The sequence below is a fragment of the Balearica regulorum genome, chromosome Z (assembly GCF_011004875.1).
Source record: "Balearica regulorum gibbericeps isolate bBalReg1 chromosome Z, bBalReg1.pri, whole genome shotgun sequence".
NCBI classification, from domain to species: Eukaryota; Metazoa; Chordata; class Aves; order Gruiformes; family Gruidae; genus Balearica; species Balearica regulorum.
This window is the reverse complement of record NC_046220.1, coordinates 35,211,348-35,231,433: the sequence shown is the minus strand read 5'-3', so window position 1 is coordinate 35,231,433 and position 20,086 is coordinate 35,211,348. Positions and strand designations below refer to the sequence as shown.

The window sequence follows — 20,086 nt, the reverse complement described above, 5'->3', positions numbered from 1 at the left end:
AGCTGCCAACAGCCCCACGTGTGAAAGAGAGCAATACATACAGAGCACAACCTTCAGTTGAACTGCTAGCAGCCAAGAAGCTGGGTAATTCCAGAGAGTCCCCATGGAGGCATTACTATGGAGACCTCCTTCACCAAGAGTAACATGCTACGATCAGCTAAAAGAAAAAAATTCTGTGCACTAATAAGGGACAAAGCAACAATCCTACACTCCCTGTAACTGTACTGTGCAACGTTATAAAACAAGCATGATTGTAATAAACCAGCTAGGCACACACCTCCAAGAGGTCTGTCTGTTCATCGATTAGCCGTCACCCACCCAACAGAATAAATAAAGGACCATTTACCATTTCGATGGGAATCCAGGTGCTGTTTTGTAGAACATGTCTCCCCTTTGATGTCCCCTGGAACTTCCATGCCCAGCTTGTGATAAAACTCCCTTTGCTTTTTCATTTCCGCTGTTTAAAATTGTAAATATTAATCCCTGTAATAAAGTTCTAATGCAATATTTAAGAAGTTATCCCAAATCCCTTCCCTCTGAAGTGAAACAGGCTTGCCAACAAATAGTGATATTGTCAGTCTTACTACTCTTCTATCTTCGGTATTGTATCAAGTCATGCCTGTATTTTTCAGAGTTGAAATACTACAAAGTCATCTGTATAGCTACTATTATAGCATTCATATTAGAATGAGATAGTATTTAAAATACTATACCTTATTTTGAATCCCTCCCACAATATTTCAGTCAGACCATTTTTATTTTATAATTCTGATTTTCAATACGCTAAAAATAATTTATAAATAATCTATTTAATCTTATTGATGTTTGAGAATGTTTTGGTTTTGCAGCTTAAATGGATTAAAATACTCTACTTGAAGTTGTAACATACATTAAGACAATTACTGAGCAATTACTGTAAACTACTTCTTTAATATAAACAGATTCAGTCTCAAACAGGATTATGAAAACACAAATTAGAAGTTACCTGCTAATAGAGGGCTCACACAGTAGCAGAAACTTCACTGAAACTAAAAGCTGTTCTGCATTACATTCTACCTGTGAGAATTCTGGAAAGCTGGCACAACAGGTTTAAGTACACAGTTTAACAAGAACAAAAGGTTACAGTGTGCCAACATTCAAAAGCTGAACTACCATTCTGGTTTTTTTTTTTGTATTTTGTGAAGAAATATTCCATCTTTCCTCCCACCACTCCCCCAGTTGCTGCTAGTACAGGTATGAAATTAATCTGAATATCAATTGTACTATTAATTGTACTACCTGTACTATTAATTTAGAAATGACAGAAATGAAGCAATATGGTTTTCCATTGTATTTTTCCTCAGTTCCTCCCTCTGCATTTTCATCACACATCCTCTCCCCCCCTGTATTTTTTTTTAAGTATTAAAGAAGTATGTGCAAAACAACCTCTAAAAATTCATACCACAACTTACCTTCTTGGAGGCCTGGCACAAGTTTGTAAACAATATCTTGCATTGTTCTGTCATGACTAGCAAGAAAAAAGCAAAATCAAATGTTTAAGTCAACCATCTTCATTCAAAACTTTTATCTTAAAAATAGTTCCAGTACTAAATTGATGTAAAATCTCCAAATTCACCTAAGAAGAATTTCAATCGTCAAATCAGTATTTATATCAAACAAGAGAGGACAGTAACACAAAATGAATTATGAAAATGTACAGGCTAAGACAGAAACCTAATGGAAGCCTGAGGAAGAATAGTCTTGGACATGTGGAGGATGACACCCCATGGAACCCCATTCTGGTGCAGTCTAAAGTAAGTCACTGGTCACTGTCTGAAATAAACAAAATATGACCCTAACTTCCAAGTGATAAATAAAATCAGAAACATTTAAAATGTCTGTCTCAGCTGCTGCAATGTCATCACCCCAACAGAGCTTGCAATAGCAAAGCCTGAACTGACTTAAATAGGAGAAGAGGCTTACAAGAGTAGTCTCAGGCTTCTTATCACCTGATATGAGCACTTCACAGCAGTGGAGACAAGTGAACAAGTACAGAAATGGTGACAAATCAAGAGATTTACAATCAACCATTACAATCTTTTAAGCAGCACTACAAGAAGAATCAAAATATCATTGATGCTAAAATTCCTGTCATTTCAACCAGTAGCAATCCCATTTGCATAGGCTGGGATTTTCAAGAGTCATACATGGATTGCAGGAATATCTCCAAAAATATTTCAACATAAATGAGTAAATCAGCCATCACTATTAGATCAGAGGTAAGAATTTAACAGCATTCAGTAATGTGAAATACCAGACACATTTGGTTTACCTATTTTCCAGATAGAAGAAGATGAATAGGAGTGCAAATCTACATTCTAAGACATATTGTGAAACTACTGACTACTGATTCTTTATTTAAAAAAAAAAAATTAAAAAAAAAAATATCCAAAAGTAGACTGCTTCAGTCTTGAAGGGACAGTATTTTATAACTAGTTCAGGCAACATACTTCCTTTGAAGTATATTCAATCACCAAAAACAAGTGACAAATTCCTTTCTAGTTGTTCTCAATTTGATGCTTTCTCCTGGCCCCTTTTGGCACAGAAAACAAGCTTTGAACCAAGGCACTGGCGTATTCCTGTAGCTTTACAGGAAACAAACATGCTGGTTTAAGTGTCATTTATTCATTCTTGTCTATTGTCATCTGCTTGTCCATTCAAAGCATACACTCATATAGGGTATTATAAGTGTATCAAATAATGTATTATCAGTGTAGGCTATTATTCTGCAAATGCAGAGGTGGCATAACTAGTTTCAGACTCCTGAATCAGGATCAGCTTGAGCAATATAAGTGTGTATAAAACATCAACAGTTTTCTGTAAAAGTAAAGGGAAATCAGACTCATTTTCTATAAGCATTGCTTCAGAAGTTGTTACTGACCTGAGAAACAAACACTGAAAACTGCCACAAATGAAAGCAAACTCTTTATAAAGGTAGGCAAAACACTACTTGATATGCAACAGCTAGTTCAAACACACTGGCACAATGGAATTTCATCAGCAAAAGTTACTATAGTTCAGTAAAATGAAAGGAAAGTACTGAAAGGAAAGCAAGGGAATGTCAGAGAAGAAAAGAGAATCTTAGTAAAAAAAAACCAAACCAATGAACACTCATGTTAGGTCAGAAAGTGAGACCACTCTGTGTAGAGATCAAAACAGGACAAAGGACAAGATCGTTCCATTCTGGAGATTAAAGCCACTGGTCTAATAGTTTTTGCTGCCGTACTCTTATCTGTTCCTATGAACTAAACAGACCTTTGAAAGATTAATAGAACAATAGAGCTGACAATTATTTCTCCGTTACTCTGTCAAGACACTGAAAAGCACTGTTCAACTGAGACACCAACTATTTTGAGGATTTTGTAAAAGTCTAATTTCTACAAATGTTTCATTTATGTAGCTTTTACGACTGTCGTGGTTTACCCCTGGCTGGCAACTAAGCACCACGCAGCCGCTCACTCACTTCTCCCCCCACCATCGATGGGATGGAGGAGAGAATCGGAAGAGTGAAAGTGAGGAACTCCTGGGTTGAGATAAAAACAGTTTCATAGGACAAAACACATAAAAGAATATCATCGTCATATATAAAAAACAAGTGATGAACAGCACAACTTCCCACCCAAAGTCAATGCTACACAAGACCCCCAGCTGCCAGCCTCCCAGCCCACATGCGCAAGCAAAGCAAGACAAGGAATTCATTCACCACTTCTCATCAGGAGGCAGGTATTCAGCCATCTCCAGGAAAGCAGGGTTCTATCACACGCAACAGCTACTTGGGAAGACAAATGGCACCACTCTGAAGTCGATGCTGCTCAAGACCCTCAGCTGCCATGCCAGGACCCCAGCTGCCCAGCTTCTCAGCACTGCCCCGCTTATAAAGGGAACATGACGTTGTATGGTATGGAGTTATCTCTTTGGCCAGTTTGGGTCAGCTGTCCTGGCTGTGTCCCCTCCCAGCTTCTTTGGTGCCCCCCACCTTCTCGTTAGCAGGGCAGTATGAGAAGCTGAAAAGTCCTTGAGTGCTTGGCAACAACTAAAAACATCAGTGTGTTATCAACATTATTTTCATCCTAAATCCAAAACACAGCACTACACTTGCTGTCAGAAGGAAAATTATTAACTCTATCCCTGCCGAAACCAGGACAGTATCCACCCCGTGTAGCTGATGCATGTGGTGCAGTCCATCCTCACACTCTGCAGGTTGAGACGTCAATCTCAAGGAAGCTGCTGGGTGCTCGTTGCTGAAGCTGGTTCTGGTTTCATCACCTGTGTTCAGTTTCATCAGAGTTCATTCTTCATTAAACTGGATAATTCTTACTGTAATACTATTACTATGGCATACAGCAAAGATATTAACAATGACACACATTATCGTATGGCAATTAACATCATACAATGTAATTTGTTGGCTGTTCTCACCCAAAATCAAATCCCCTTGAGGTACACATTGGACTTCCCCATCCTTCTGCATCAACTACCAAGTGCACTCAAGTCCTTGAGCAAAAGCAGTCCCACAGATGGGTCTGCCTTTGCCCAAAGCAGGGATAACCCAGACTGTCTTCCCAAACATAGTCTTCATGTGCACTACAGGGGCTTTATCTCCCACTACAGTATGGAGATGTTTTGGTTGGGCAGGGCCAGCTTGATTGGTAGGCCCCGTGGTGTTAAATAACCAGGTGGCCTTTGCTAAATGTGTATCCCATGTTTGAGGGTCCCACCACCCATTGCTCCCAGTGTAGTCTTTAACGCTCCATTGTATCACTTGATTTTCCTGGAGGCTGGTGCATGACAGGGGATGTGATACACCCACACAATGCCATGCTCTTTGGCCCAGCTGTGGTCTGTGAGGTTGCTTCAGAAATGAGTCCCATTGTCTGACTCAATTCTTTCTGGGGTGCCATGTCACCACAGCACTTGCTTTTCAAGGCCCAGGACAGTGTTCTAGGCGGTGGCATGGGGCATGGGATACGTTTCCAGCCATCTGGTGGTTGCTTCCACCATGGTAAGCACATGGCAATTGCCTTCGTGGGTCTGTGGGAGTGTGATGTAATCAATCTGCCAGGCCTCCACATACTGATATTTCAGCCATCGTCCTCCATACCACAGAGGCTTTAAGCACTTGGCTTGTTTAACCACAGTGCCATATTTCACATTCATGGATAACCTCTGCAATAGCATCCCTGGTTAAGTCCACCCCTCAATCATGAACCCATCTATAATATGTTGCATCTCCTCCTTGATGGCCTGAGGTGTCACGGGCCCACCCAGCTATAAATAATTCATGTTTACATTGCCAGTCCAGATCTACCTGAACCACTTCAATCTTAGCAGCCTGATCCACTGCTGGTTGTTTTGATGTTCCTCAGTGGCCTGACTCTTGGGTACGTGGGCATCTACGTGAGGCACTTTCACAACCAGCTTCTCTAGCCAGGCAGCAATGTCTTGCCACAACAGGGCAGCCCAGATGGGTTTGCCTCTGCGCCGCCAGTTCCTCTGTTTCCATTGCTGTAACCACCCCCACAGGGCATTGGCCACCGTCCATGAGTCAGTACAGAGGTAGAGCATTGGCCGCTTTTCTTGATCAGCAATGTCTAAAGACAGCTGGATGGCTTTCACTTCTGCAAACTGGCTCAATTCACCTTCTCCTTCCACTGTTTCTGCAACTCGTCGTGTAGGACTCCATACAGCAGCCTTCCACCTACGATGCTTTCCCACAGTGTGACAGGACCCATCCATGAACAGGGCACGTTGCTTCTCATTTTCTGGCAGTTTGTTATACGGTGGGGCTTCTTCAGCACACGTCACCCCCTCCCTCTGGTTACACTCCAAAATCTTTGCCTTCTGGCCAGTCCGTGATCACTTCCAGAATTCCTGGGCGACTGGGGTTTCCTGTTCAAGCCCGCTGTGTGATCAGTGTGACCCACTTAGTCCATGTAGCATCAGTTGCATGACATATAGAAGAGAACCTCCCTTTGAACATCCAGCCCAGTACCAGCAGTCGGGGTGCCGGGAGGAGCTATGCTTCAGTACCCACCCCTTCCAAAGTGGCTCGAACCCCTTCATGTGCTGCCAGTATCTCTTCTTCAGTTGGAGTGTAGTGTGCCTCGAATCCTCTGTATCCCTGACTCCAAAACCTCAGGGGTCAACCTCGAGTCTCCCCTGGTGCTTTCTGCCAGAGACACCAGGTAAGGCCATTCTCCCTGGTTGCAGTGTAGAGCACATTTTTAATGTCTGGTTCTGCCTGGACTGGCCCAAGGGCTACTGCATGAACTGTTTTCTGTTTAGTTTGTTCAAAGGCTTGTTGTTGCTCAGGGACCCATTTGAAATCATTCTTCTTCTGGGTCCCCTGATAAAGAGGGCTTACAATCAGACTGCAATTGGGAATATGCATCCTCCAGAAACCCACAATGCCTAAGGAAGCTTCTGTTTCCTTTTTGCTAGTGGGTGGAGACACAGCTGCTATTTTGTTGATCACAGCCATTGGGATCTGACAACATCCATCTTGTCATTTTATTCCTAGAAACTGGATCTCCTGTGTGGGTCGTTGACCTTACTTTGGTTTATGGCAAAACCAACTTTCAGAAGGATTTGGACTATTTTCTGTCCTTTCTCAAAAACTTCCTTCTGCAGGGTTGCCCCATACGATGATGCCATCAACGTACTGCAGGTGCTCTGGAGCTTCACCCTGTTCCAGTGCAGCCTGGATCAGCCCATGGCAGACGGTGGGACGTGTTTCCACCCCTGGGGCAGTCGGTTCCAGGGGTACTGGATGCCCCTCCTCCAAGTGAAAGCAAACTGTGGCCTGCACTCTGCCGCCAAAGGGACTGAGAAAAAACACATCTGTGATACCAATTGTTACGTACCACTTGGCTGTCTTTGACTCCAGCTCATACTGAAGTTCCAGCATGTCCGGCATGAGAGCACTCAGCAGCAGCATGACTTCATTCAGGCCACAATAGCCTACTGTCAGCCTCCACTCTCCATTAGATTTTCACACTGGCCATATGGTGCTGTTAAAGGGTGAGCGGGTTCTGCTGATCACTCGCTGGCTCTCCAGTCGATGAACCAACTTACCGATGGGAATCAGGGAGTCTCGGTTGGTGTGGTATTGCTGCCAGTGCACCATTGTGGTAGCGATTGGCACCTGTTGTTCTTCGACCCTCAGCCACCCCACAACGGAAGGGTCCTCCAAGAGAACAGGCAAGGTGGACAGCTTTTCAATTTCCTCCATCTCCAAGTCAGTGTGGTGGGCTGACCCTGGCTGGAGGTCAAGTGCCCACTAAAGCCGCTCTATCACTCCCCTCCTCAGCTGGACAGGGGAGAGAAAATATGAGAGGCTCAAGATAAGGACAGGGAGAGATTGTTCACTAATGACCATCACAGGCAAAACGGATTCAACTTAAAAAATTAATCCAATGTATTACCAAGCAAAACAGAGTAGAGTAATGAGGTATAAAAACAGATCTTAAAACACCTCCCCCCAGCCCTTCCATCTTCCCGCGCTCAACTTAACTTCACTCCTGGTTTCTCTACCTCCTCCCCCCAAAGCGGCACAGGGGGACGGGGAATAGGGGTTGTGGTCAGTTCATCACACGTTGTCTCTGCCGCTCCTTCCTCCTCAGGGGGAGGACTCCTCACACTCTGCCCCTGCTCCAGCATGGGGTCCCACCCATGGCAGACAGTCCTCCACCAACTTCTCTAATGTGAGTCCTTCCCTCAGACTGCAGTTCTTCATGAACTGCTCCAACGTGGGTCCCTTCCACAAGGTGCAGTCCTTCAGGACCAGACTGCTCCAGCATGAGTCCCCCACGGGGTCACAAGTCCTGCCAGCAAACCTGCTCCAGCATGGGCTCCTCTCTCCATGGGGCCACAGGTCCTACCAGGAGTCTGCTCCAGCGTGGGCTTCCCATGGGGTCACAGCATCCTTCAGGTGCCTCCTCTTGCTCTGGTGTGGGGTCCTCTACGGGCTGCAGGTGGAGTCTCTGCTCCCCACCATCCTCCATGGGCTGCACGGGGACAGCCTGCCTCACCATAGTCTTCTCCATGGGCTGCAGGGGAATCTCTGCTCCGGTGCCTGGACCACCTCCTCCCCCTCCTTCTTCACCGACCCTGGTGTCTGCAAAGTTTCTCACATCTTCTCACTCCTCTCTCTGGCTGCAAAAGCTGCGCTCCTTTTTTTTTTCTTTTCCTTCTTAACTATGTTATCCCAGAGGCACTACCACTGTCGCCGATGGGCTCGACCTCAGTCAGCGGCGGGTCTGTCTTAGAGCCAGCTGGCATTGGCTCTATCAGACACAGGGGAAGCTTCTAGCAGCTTCTCGCAGAAGCCACCCCTGTAGCCTCCCCGCTACCAAAACCTTGCCATGCAAACCCAATACAGGTGGAGTGGCTGCGGTGCCTGTCATAGGGGCTGGAGTGGCCACGGTGCCTGCCACCGGGGTTGGAGTGGCTGCAGTGCATGCTTCTCAAGTTGATCTCTAGGTGGTATTCTTAAGCAATTTTTTAACCTGAAAAAAGACTTGAACCACATTCAGGAGACCTAGCACGGGTTCTGAACATCACAAGGATACTCAGAATTCTCAAGAACGGTTGTAAGAGCTGTTGTAACTAGCCTGAATGAGAAAGGGAAGGTGAAGGTGTTCCCCTCTGTGTCCCCCAGAGATTGCTTCTCTGCAGAAAAAAAGTAGAGAAAGTAATTCCCAATACTTCCCAGGAGATAGCACCTGAGGTATGGAAGAGAGAGCACTGCTGCATACACAAACCAAAATATTCTCATGGCCAATAATGCTACCTTATCATAAGCGAGTAGAATACCGTGCAGCAAAAGGAACATCCTCATCCAGCTCCCAGAAAAGATCAACAGCACCGTAGGAAATACATAATACCAGTAAGAACTCACAAAATGCAACCACATGAACAAAGAATACAACTATTAAGCTAAGATAATGTACGCTTGCAACTAATTTAACACGCTCTGTTCAAATCTGTCATTTCAACCCTTCAAGCCCCATGTTGGGCGCCAAAAAAGGACCGTTGCGGTTTAGCCCCGGCTGGCAACTAAGCACCACGCAGCCACTCGCTCACTTCCCCCCTCCCCCCTTATGGGATGAGGGAGAGTATCAGAAGAGTGAAAGTGAGGAACTCCTGGGTTGAGATAAAAACAGTTTCATAGGACAAAACACATAAAGGCAAATATTTATGATAATAATACATACAAAACAAGTGATGAACAGCACAACTTCCCACCCAAAGTCAATGCTACACAAGACCCCCAGCTGCCAGCCTCCCAGCCCACATGCGCAAGCAAAGCAAGACAAGGAATTCATTCACCACTTCTCATCAGGAGGCAGGTATTCAGCCATCTCCAGGAAAGCAGGGTTCTATCACACGCAACAGCTACTTGGGAAGACAAATGGCACCACTCTGAAGTCAATGCTGCTCAAGACCCTCAGCTGCCGTGCCAGGACCCCAGCTGCCCAGCTTCTCAGCACTGCCCCGCTTATAAAGGGAACATGACGTTGTATGGTATGGAGTTATCTCTTTGGCCAGTTTGGGTCAGCTGTCCTGGCTGTGTCCCCTCCCAGCTTCTTGGGCGCCCCCCGCCTTCTCGTTAGCAGGGCAGTATGAGAAGCTGAGAAGTCCTTGAGTGCTTGGCAACAACTAAAAACATCAGTGTGTTATCAACATTATTTTCATCCTAAATCCAAAACACAGCACTACACCAGCTGTCAGAAAGAAAATTAACTCTATCCCTGCTGAAACCAGGACAACAACCTAAGCATACAAAACGAGGAATGACTAAATCCCATTAAAACTCACAGAGAAATTAAACAGTAAAATGCTTACTTTCCTTGCTTTTAAGCCTAGAAGAAGCTAATAGATGTCAAGGAGTTGCAAATTCATAGCAAAGTTTGATCCCAAATCTCCTCAATCACCTTCAACCTTCCTTTTAAATGTTTAACACACTGATAAGCAAGTAAGAAAATTTAGGAAAAAGCTGTGCTGTATTAAAAAAGGCTGAAACAGTCTAGAGTGAAGTTAGTTGCACTTTTGCTTTCGTACTTACCCAATATACTGTAACGGGTGGCTCTGATGTATAACAATTCTACAGGTCGGACAAGTGTTGTTTTCCTCCAAATATTTCACTAGGCAGCTTCTGCAGACTGATAACAAGGACATTCATAATTAAAAAGAAATAAAAGAAGCATAATGAAAAAAAAGTTCATTTTTATACAGTGACAGAAATGCACCTTACTGAAATTTACACAAAGTTCATTTTTTACATCATGTAAGCACAATGTCTAATCATGCAGAATATAGTTTCCAATCTCTTTCATTAATGTTCTTGATACAGGGAAGTGATGCAGTAGAATTAAAGCATCTGTACCTAGCCAGAATCTTCCTAATAAAGCACACAACATACAATCCCACTCTGGAATTTACTAGAACAGCAATTTCTAGCAGGTCAATATCATATTGCTTGCACCATCCAGGTTGCAGAGGTGATATTACAGGAACCGTATGCCACTAAGATACTAAGCTTATTTGCTTTAACGATGGCCACAAACAGAAGTAAGTGTACAGTGGCAATGAACCCAACACAGAAAAATAATCCCAAGTTGGATACTTTTTAAAAGAACAGAAAACTTTCAAAAAGTGGATATCCAGGTGCTATTTTAACTTTCACAGAGTACACTACAGTTAAACTTCCACCAGAAAAAAAATTACATGGGCGCAGACCTTCAGTATTTGTAAAATATCCTGGTAGAAGTTGCTAAAGCAGTTGTTCTTATATAGCTGCATGCTTTTGAAACTGTTTCCACACTCATACACACAATCATCCCTATCTCATTCAAAGTAAACTATTTACATCCCCACCTCCCCAGAAACAGTACTTACAATATAGACTACTACATGATATCCTGACTCACTTGAAGTTACAACTCAAAAATATAGGAAAAAAACCCCTGGGGGAATAGCTTTTTCTTGAACAGCAGCAGTTCATTTAATCTTGGTATCAATGCACTTGTTCTTATCACACAACATGAAAGAATTTCTGTAACGATAGCGCCATCTACCCTTCAGACAAGATGATAGTACAATTAAATAAACACACACTATTACCAAAAATATTATGCAGCAGCAAATGAAGCAGAGTAAATTTGCATTCTGTGAATAGTCACACACTTAGGATGACAGTACTGTTGCTGGTAGAGGTTATGGTTAGACCAAAGCTCATAGCTTTAGAACACTTGGCTGGCTGTTCCAGTGGAACGCCAGAACAGTAGATCCATTTGCAAAAGTGAAGCCAAAACCTGGTCTTACCAAGTCAATTAAAGCAGAACCTGACAGTGGAAGCAGGGACAGCTATCCTAGGAAACCATATTGCCCGGTTGTGTAGGGGTGGGGTCAGGAAGGTCAAGGTGCACCTGGAGGTGAACTTGGCAAGGAATGCAAATAAGAAGGGCTTCTATAGCTGTATCAGCCAGAAAAGAAACATCAGAGAAAGTGTACCCCCACCCCAATGAACGTGACTGGCAAACTAGTAACAATGGACGAGAACACTGAGGTACTCAACGTTTTTGCCTTTGTCTTCACTGGCAACCCCTCTTCCCCCACCTCTCGAATGGATGGACCGCAAGATGGGGACTGGGGGACCAAAGTCCCTCCCACTATAACTGAAGATCAGGTTCAAGACCACCTGAGGAACCTGAACATACTAAGTCTATGGGACCTAATGAGAGGCATCCCAGAGCCCTGAGGGAATTGGCTGATGCAGCTGCCAAGCCACTCTCTGTGGTATCTGAAAAGTCCCATCAGTCAGGCAAAGTCCCTGGTGACTCGCAAAAGGGTGACTGCACCCATTTTTAAAAAAGGGTAGAAAGTAGGACCCTGATGTTGAAGGATATTGGTTGTTTAATGTAAATAAGTAGGTTTTAATTAGAATAAATTACTTAGGAATATAATAAAATGTGATTTGTGCTGTTTGCTTAGCTTAGCACGAGTGGCTAGATTTGCTCAAGCCTTAGGCTGTGGTAGAGGTATTTTTCTCTGTAATTGTCCTAGTAGTTTTCCTAACAGTCAGTACAGTCCTGTGTTTAGTCTTTTAGTACGGGAAAGTATTTTGCTATCACACTAATGTCTCGGTACTGTTTTTCCAAGTCTAGGACTCCTCAGTTCTCCATGTTCCACCAGCAAGGACAGGTGCACAAGGACTGTAAACCAGAAGATAAGGAGGCTCCAACCATTGGGGAAAACTACAGAAACTGCAAGTCAACAAGATAAGAGCTTGCATGCCAGGACACACAAGAAGACTCCAATTAGATGTTACAAGATTCCAGACCAAAAATCACCATTGGACTAAAGGGCGCGTGGATAGCGCGTGAAGGGCGTGCGAGAGGCAGCTGTATAGGACCTAAGGGTGTAATTGCCCTGGGATTTCTTTGTTCTGGTTCCGTCTGTTTGGAGGCACCCAGCCTGGGCTGATCCAGCTGCTGTACCCGTCAATTAAAGTAATTATTTTACAAAATCTGACACCTGAGAGTCTGCTACAGGTAACGTAGAATCAAGCCTGAAGGAGTAAGTGCGCCCAAGAATAAGTGTGTGTGGTAAGTGAATGCTCAGGCAGCAGCTACTCCTTTAACACCTGGGAACTACCAACCTGTCAGCCTCACCTCTGTGCCTGGGAAGGTCTTGGAACCGATCCTCCCAGGAGCTATGCTAAGGCACGTGGAGTACAGGGAGGTGATTCAAGACAGCCAGCATGGCTTCGCCAAAGGCAAGTCTTACCTGACCAACCTATTGGCCTTCTACAGTGCAGTGACTACCTCAGTGTACAAGGGAAGAGCTATAGATGTCATCTATGTGGATTCCTGTAAGGCCTTTGACATGGTCCCCCACAGTATCATTCTCTCTGAATTGGAGAGATATGGATTTGATGGACGGACTATTCAGTGGCTAAGGAATTGGGTGGATGGTCGCAGCCAGAGGGTAGTGGTCAACAGCTCAATGTCCAGATGGAGATCAGTGACAACCAGTGACCCTCAGGGGTCTGTACTGAGACCACAACTGTTTAATTTCTTCATCAATGACACAGACAGCAGGATCAAGTGCACACTCAGCAAGTTTGCAGATGACACCAGGTCAGTGGTGCAGCTGACACACCTGAGGGACAGGATGCCATCCAGAGGGACCTGGACAAGCTTGAGAAGTGGGTTCACGGGAACTTCATGAGGTTAACAAGGCCAAGTGCAAGGTCCTGCACCCAGGTCAGGGCAATTCCCAGTATCAATACAGGCTGGGGGGATGAATGCATTGAGAGCAGCCCTGTGGAGAGGGACATGGGGGTACTGGTGGATGCAAAATTAGACATGAGCTGGGAATGTGAACTCACAGCCCAGAAAGTCAACCATATCCTGAGCTGCATCAAAGGAAGCATGACCAGAAGGTCGAGAGAGGTGATCCTCTCCCTCTACTCCGCTCTGGTGAGAACCCCACCTGGAGTACTGTGTCCAGCTCTGTGGTCTTCAGTACCAGACCAGCTGCCCCACCAGCCCCTCCTTGTTTGTGAGAACAAGGTCCAGCAAGGCACCTCTCCTCACTGGCTCCTCTATCACTTGGAGAAGTTATCATGAACGCACTCCAGGTACCTCCTTAGTTGCTTATGCTCTGCTGTGTTGTCCCTCCAACAGATACCGGGGTGGTTGAAGTCCTCCCAAAAGGATCAGGGCTTATGAACGTGAGGCTGCTCTTATCGGTCTACAAGGGCCTCATCCACTCGATCTTCCTGGTCAGGTGGCCTATAGCAGACCCCACACTACAGTATCACCTGTCCCTGCCCTCCCTTTAATCCTGACCCATAAGCTCTCAGTCAGCTCCTCATCCATCCCCAGGTGGAGGTCCATGCACTCCAGCTGGTCACTGACATAGAGGATGACACCCCCTCCTCATCTTCCCTGCCTCTCCTTCCTAAAGAGCCTGTACCCTTCCATTCCAACACTTCAGCCATAGGAGCCATCCCACCACATCTCTGTGATGCCAAAGCAATCATAGCCCTGCAGGCATGTACACGTCTCCAACTCATAAGAAAGAAATATAAGGAAGAAATTCTCTGCTATGAGGGTGGTGAAACACTGGAACAGGTTGCCCAGAGAAGTGGTAGATGCCCCAGCCCTGGAAACATTCAAGGTCAGCTTGGATGGGGTTCTGAGGAACCTGATCTAGTTGAAGATGTCCCTGCCCACCGCAGGGAGGTTGGACCAGATGACCTTTAAAGATCCCTTCAAACCCAAACCATTCTATGACAACTTCTATAACAACCTCCCATTTCAGTACATCTTCCAGTTTGGACTAAGTATACATTATGTCCTCCTAAACTGAACTTGTCACAAGTCAGCTCAGGTTTTGGCAGGTTTATTAGTCTAAGGACAGCATCCAAATGAATGCAACTAGATAGTTTATGGAGGGTGCTGCAGTTATCAAGACTGGTTCTTTTTTCACAGGGTCAACTTGGGATTTATAAACTCTTGTGAAACTGGAAGTCCTAGGAGTATGGAAGAACCAATATGGGAACCATTCTAGGGTCTGAAACAATAGTATTACTAGAATTTTTTCCATTACCTGGAATTTCCCAAGTCCTCAATCTCCATTTATCCAGATACTTGGGCACTAATTGTAGCCCTGAACTGAGCTGTATTTTTTCTGGTTATTTTACAGTACTCTTAAGCATATCAGAGAACTTTCATTAGAAAAGGAACAGACAAGGTTAATCCTCACTTTTTTTTTTTAAACAGTTTAATTCCTCTTTCCTTTTTTCACTTCTATAGCTACTTCAGGAAATACAGTTGGTCTTTCATCGTACTCATGAACCCACAAAACAATACCTTTCGTAATATATATGGCTTTCCCTTTCATAACATAGGAGGACAGCTTTCACATGTAAACACTAATGAAACTCAAATAACGAATGTAGAAGTTTGACAAGAACTGCATGTATCTGCTAACTTAGTGTGGTAGTTCAACATTATTCTCATACTAAAGCCAAAACACAGCACTATACCAATTACTAGGAAGAAAATTAACTCGCAGCTGAAACCAGGAAAATATCCACCCCTTCCTCTCTATTGTCTACAACATGCCAAGGTCCCACACCTCCCAATACTTTCCAATTAATCACTCCCATCTTTTGATATATATACACACAGATACCATTCCCTGAGTCTATGGGCCATCCCCCTAAAATCTCCATTGAGTTCGTTTAGTCCATGACTTTGCGCTCCATCCATCATAACAGTCTTTTAGGGCAGGAGAGATGGTGTATGGTGTTGGACTGTGTTGCATGCTGATGCCAGTTCTGGTTCCATCACTGCCGCACTTTGCTTGCTTTCAAAGTTCATTCTTCCTTAATCTAGGTGATTCTTACTATAATACCATTGATATGGCATATAGCAACTATAGTAGTGATGACATACAGTGGCAGGGTTATTTAGCAATTAACATCATACAATGTAATTTGTTGGCTGTTCTCACCCAAAATCAAATCCCCTTGAGGTACACATTGGACTTCCCCATCCTTCTGCATCAACTACCAAGTGCACTCAAGTCCTTGAGCAAAAGCAGTCCCACAGATGGGTCTGCCTTTGCCCAAAGCAGGGATAACCCAGACTGTCTTCCCAAACATAGTCTTCATGTGCACTACAGGGGCTTTATCTCCCACTACAGTATGGAGATGTTTTGGTTGGGCAGGGCCAGCTTGATTGGTAGGCCCCGTGGTGTTAAATAACCAGGTGGCCTTTGCTAAATGTGTATCCCATGTTTGAGGGTCCCACCACCCATTGCTCCCAGTGTAGTCTTTAACGCTCCATTGTATCACTTGATTTTCCTGGAGGCTGGTGCATGACAGGGGATGTGATACACCCACACAATGCCATGCTCTTTGGCCCAGCTGTGGTCTGTGAGGTTGCTTCAGAAATGAGTCCCATTGTCTGACTCAATTCTTTCTGGGGTGCCATGTCACCACAGCACTTGCTTTTCAAGGCCCAGGACAGTGTTCTAGGCGGTGGCATGGGGCATGGGATACGTTTCCAGCCATCTGGTGGTTGCTTCCACCATGGTAAGCACATGGCAATTGCCTTCGTGGGTCTGTGGGAGTGTGATGTAATCAATCTGCCAGGCCTCCACATACTGATATTTCAGCCATCGTCCTCCATACCACAGAGGCTTTAAGCACTTGGCTTGTTTAACCACAGTGCCATATTTCACATTCATGGATAACCTCTGCAATAGCATCCCTGGTTAAGTCCACCCCTCAATCATGAACCCATCTATAATACGTTGCATCTCCTCCTTGATGGCCTGAGGCGTCATGGGCCCACCCAGCTATAAATAATTCATGTTTACATTGCCAGTCCAGATCTACCTGAACCACTTCAATCTTAGCAGCCTGATCCACTGCTGGTTGTTTTGATGTTCCTCAGTGGCCTGACTCTTGGGTACGTGGGCATCTACGTGAGGCACTTTCACAACCAGCTTCTCTAGCCAGGCAGCAATGTCTTGCCACAACAGGGCAGCCCAGATGGGTTTGCCTCTGCGCCGCCAGTTCCTCTGTTTCCATTGCTGTAACCACCCCCACAGGGCATTGGCCACCGTCCATGAGTCAGTACAGAGGTAAAGCATTGGCCGCTTTTCTTGATCAGCAATGTCTAAAGCTAACTAGATGGCTCCCGAAGTATGGAGATGATGGCAATGCTGAATACAAATACCAGATTAGTCTCACAACCATCAATTCTATCACATCATAAGTCAGCATTACAAAGTACACCACAATGATAACCTTACCCAGCTTGCTGAGATGATAAACAGCACAACAGGAAACACATATTGCAAGTAAAGTATTCCATAACATAACTCTGAGATTAAGCGCAAGAACTTTGAGAGCCAATGAATCAACACTGTGACCTGCGACTATTTATCTAGTATAATGAATGTTTATAACAAAGTTGTTCTAATGCACTCTGGTCAGATTTGTCGTTATCTCAACCCATGAAGCCCCATACCGGGCACCAAAATGACTGGCAGGCAGCTAAAATAACTAGAGTGCCGTTCACTCACTCTCCGCCCCAGTGGGATAGGGGAGAGAAGGCAGGAGGAGAGGGGAAATGTAAAACTCATGGGTTTAGATAAAGACAGTTTAATAGGACAGAAAAGGAAGATCATCATCATCATCACTATCATCAAAACAAGTGATACACAGCACAATTGCTCACTGCCTGCTAACCAACATCCAGCTAGTTCCTGAGCCGCAGTCTAAACCCCCGGCCAGCTTCCACCAAGTTATATACTGAGCATGACACCATATGGTTCAGAATATCCCTTTGGCCAATTTGGCCCAGCTGTCCTGGCCGTGTCCCCTCTGAGCTCCTTGTGCACCCCCAGCCTCCTTGCTGGTGGGGCAGTATGAGAAGCTGAAAAGTCCTTGACTTGGTATTAATATTGCCTAGCAACAACTAAAACCATCAGTGTGTCATCAACATTATTCTCATCCTAAATCCAAAACACAGCACTATACCTGGTACTAGGAAGAAAATTAACTCTATCCCAGCTGAAACCAGGAATTCTGGTTTCAAGAACCTGAATTCTGATCAAGAAACGATGTAAATTAGGAAAGATTTAACACTGAGTTACTAGTAACAAAGTTTTTATCTACAGGCTTATAGGCCAGCTTGTCACCAAGAAACTAAAGGTACAGCAGAGAAACAAGCAGGAAAGGGAGCAAACTCCTCCTGTTTTCCCTTGAATTCTGTTTTACAAAAGAAGTTGGCCCAGTCCCTCCAAAGGACTGACCCTGATCCTCCAAAAGACTCTCAAAGGACTCAAGAACTAAATTTACTATTGCAGTGAAGAGTTTGAATGTCTGAAGGACAGGAAATTAGAGAAAAATTAAAAAAGTAAGAAAACTGTAGAGTTCTGAGTAGAAACAGAAAGAAAATTTCAAAGTGGTACAATTCCACACATAATTCACTATCTCAACAGACAGGGCACCTTCAAGATAGATTTTGCAAGGATGCTTTTCCAGGAACATGTATTATTAGCATTAACATACAGAATATCAATGATGCCAACATATATAAAGTTTTTTAAAAAAAGACAGGGCTGTGTGCCTCTTCTTGAAACACTGTAATTCTACATGATACATACACACTGAAGTAGTATTCTGAAAACATAAACAACCAAAATAAGGGAGGGACAAGCAAAAAGGAGAGAGAAAAAGTGGGGGGGGGGGGGGAGAGAGAAAAAGTGGGGGGGGGGGGGGGGGAGAGAGAAAAAGTGGGGGGGGGGGGAGGAGAGAGAAAAAGTGGGGGGGGGGGGGGAGAGAGAAAAAGGGGGGGGGAGGAGAGAGAAAAAGGGGGGGGGGAGGAGAGAGAAAAAGGGGGGGAAGGAGAGAGAAAAAGGGGGGAAGGAGAGAGAAAAAGGGGGGAAGGAGAGAGAAAAAGGGGGGGAAGGAGAGAGAAAAAGGGGGGGAAGGAGAGAGAAAAAGGGGGGGGAAGGAGAGAGAAAAAGGGGGGGAAGGAGAGAGAAAAAGGGGGGGAAGGAGAGAGAAAAAGGGGGGGGAAGGAGAGAGAAAAAGGGGGGGAAGGAGAGAGAAAAAGGGGGGGGAAGGAGAGAGAAAAAGGGGGGGGAAGGAGAGAGAAAAAGGGGGGGGAAGGAGAGAGAAAAAGGGGGGGGAAGGAGAGAGAAAAAGGGGGGGGGAAGGAGAGAGAAAAAGGGGGGGACGGAGAGAGAAAAAAGGGGGGGGAGGGAGAGGAGAGAGAAAAAGGGGGGGAAGGAGAGAGAAAATGGGGGGGAAGGAGAGAGAAAAAGGGGGGGGAAGGAGAGAGAAAAAGGGGGGGAAGGAGAGAGAAAAAGGGGGGGAAGGAGAGAGAAAAAGGGGGGGAAGGAGAGAGAAAAAGGGGGGGAAGGAGAGAGAAAAAGGGGGGGAAGGAGAGAGAAAAAAGGGGGGGGAAGGAGAGAGGAAAAAGGGGGGGAAGGAGAGAGGAAAAAGGGGGGGGGAAGGAGAGAGAAAAAAGGGGGGGAAGGAGAGAGAAAAAAGGGGGGGGAAGGAGAGAGAAAAAAGGGGGGGAAGGAGAGAGAAAAAAGGGGGGGAAGGAGAGAGAAAAAAGGGGGGGGAAGGAGAGAGAAAAAAGGGGGGGGAAGGAGAGAGAAAAAAGGGGGGGGAAGGAGAGAGAAAAAAGGGGGGGGAAGGAGAGAGAAAAAGGGGGGGAAAGGAGAGAGAAAAAAGGGGGGGGAAGGAGAGAGAAAAAGGGGGGGGAAGGAGAGAGAAAAAAGGGGGGGAAAGGAGAGAAAAAAAGGGGGAAAAGGAAGAAAAAAAAAGGGGGAAAAGGAAAAGAGGGCAGAAGCTAGCAAGAAGCATTCCCTGGCTTTTGAAGCAGGCACTGAAGCACTGTGGGTGAATCTAAAAATTTTCTCCATAAGCAAATGTAAGACATGGCGCAGACAATGTCAGCTGAGGGGTTTTGTGGGTTTGATTATTTATAATTTTTTTAAAGAGCAAAGAGAAATCACTCTCTAGCTCTAGGTCAGCCATGTTAACTTGTTATAATGCTGGTTTTGTATATAATCTTGTTAACAGAAGCAGTAAAGAAATTTGGGCAAAACTAAGAAGTCTAGTTTAAATATCTCTACGCTCCAAAAAGAACACTATGGAAATTAAAACATGAAACAGCTGCAGAAGGAACATGAGAATAACCAAAGTGACATGGAAGCACAAGAACAACAAACTCATTAAAGATGATAAACAGAACTTCTAAATGAAATGCAATGGAAAACATAATCTCTGACAAATCATGAGTATTGTATTTCCTCTTTGTAAGACATTTTAGGTGAAGAATAAGTCCGCTGAAACTTTCATTTTGTGGGGATGAAGCCACTGCCACCAAATAATTCCCTTCCAAGAAAGTTTAGGATTATGGGTTATTAAGCTATTCAAACAACATACTAGCTTTATCAGATTAAGAATAAAATACTGTGACAAAAGCATTTCAAAACATGG

At 44.8% G+C, this 20,086-nt stretch overlaps 1 protein-coding gene across 7 annotated transcripts in view; it reads right to left on the bottom strand.

The window, feature by feature from the left end:
- Positions 1-20,086, bottom strand: part of PCGF3 (polycomb group ring finger 3) — a 66,010-nt gene that overhangs the window by 4,882 nt on the left and 41,042 nt on the right. For all 7 annotated transcript variants that reach the window (XM_075739887.1, XM_075739885.1, XM_075739890.1 and 4 more), the window contains 3 exons: positions 10,106-10,202; positions 1,452-1,507; positions 347-457 (listed from right to left, as the gene is read on the bottom strand). In XM_075739887.1, coding sequence (XP_075596002.1) covers positions 347-457; positions 1,452-1,507; positions 10,106-10,202 — 264 coding nt within the window. The remainder of the gene's footprint in view (positions 1-346; positions 458-1,451; positions 1,508-10,105; positions 10,203-20,086) is intronic.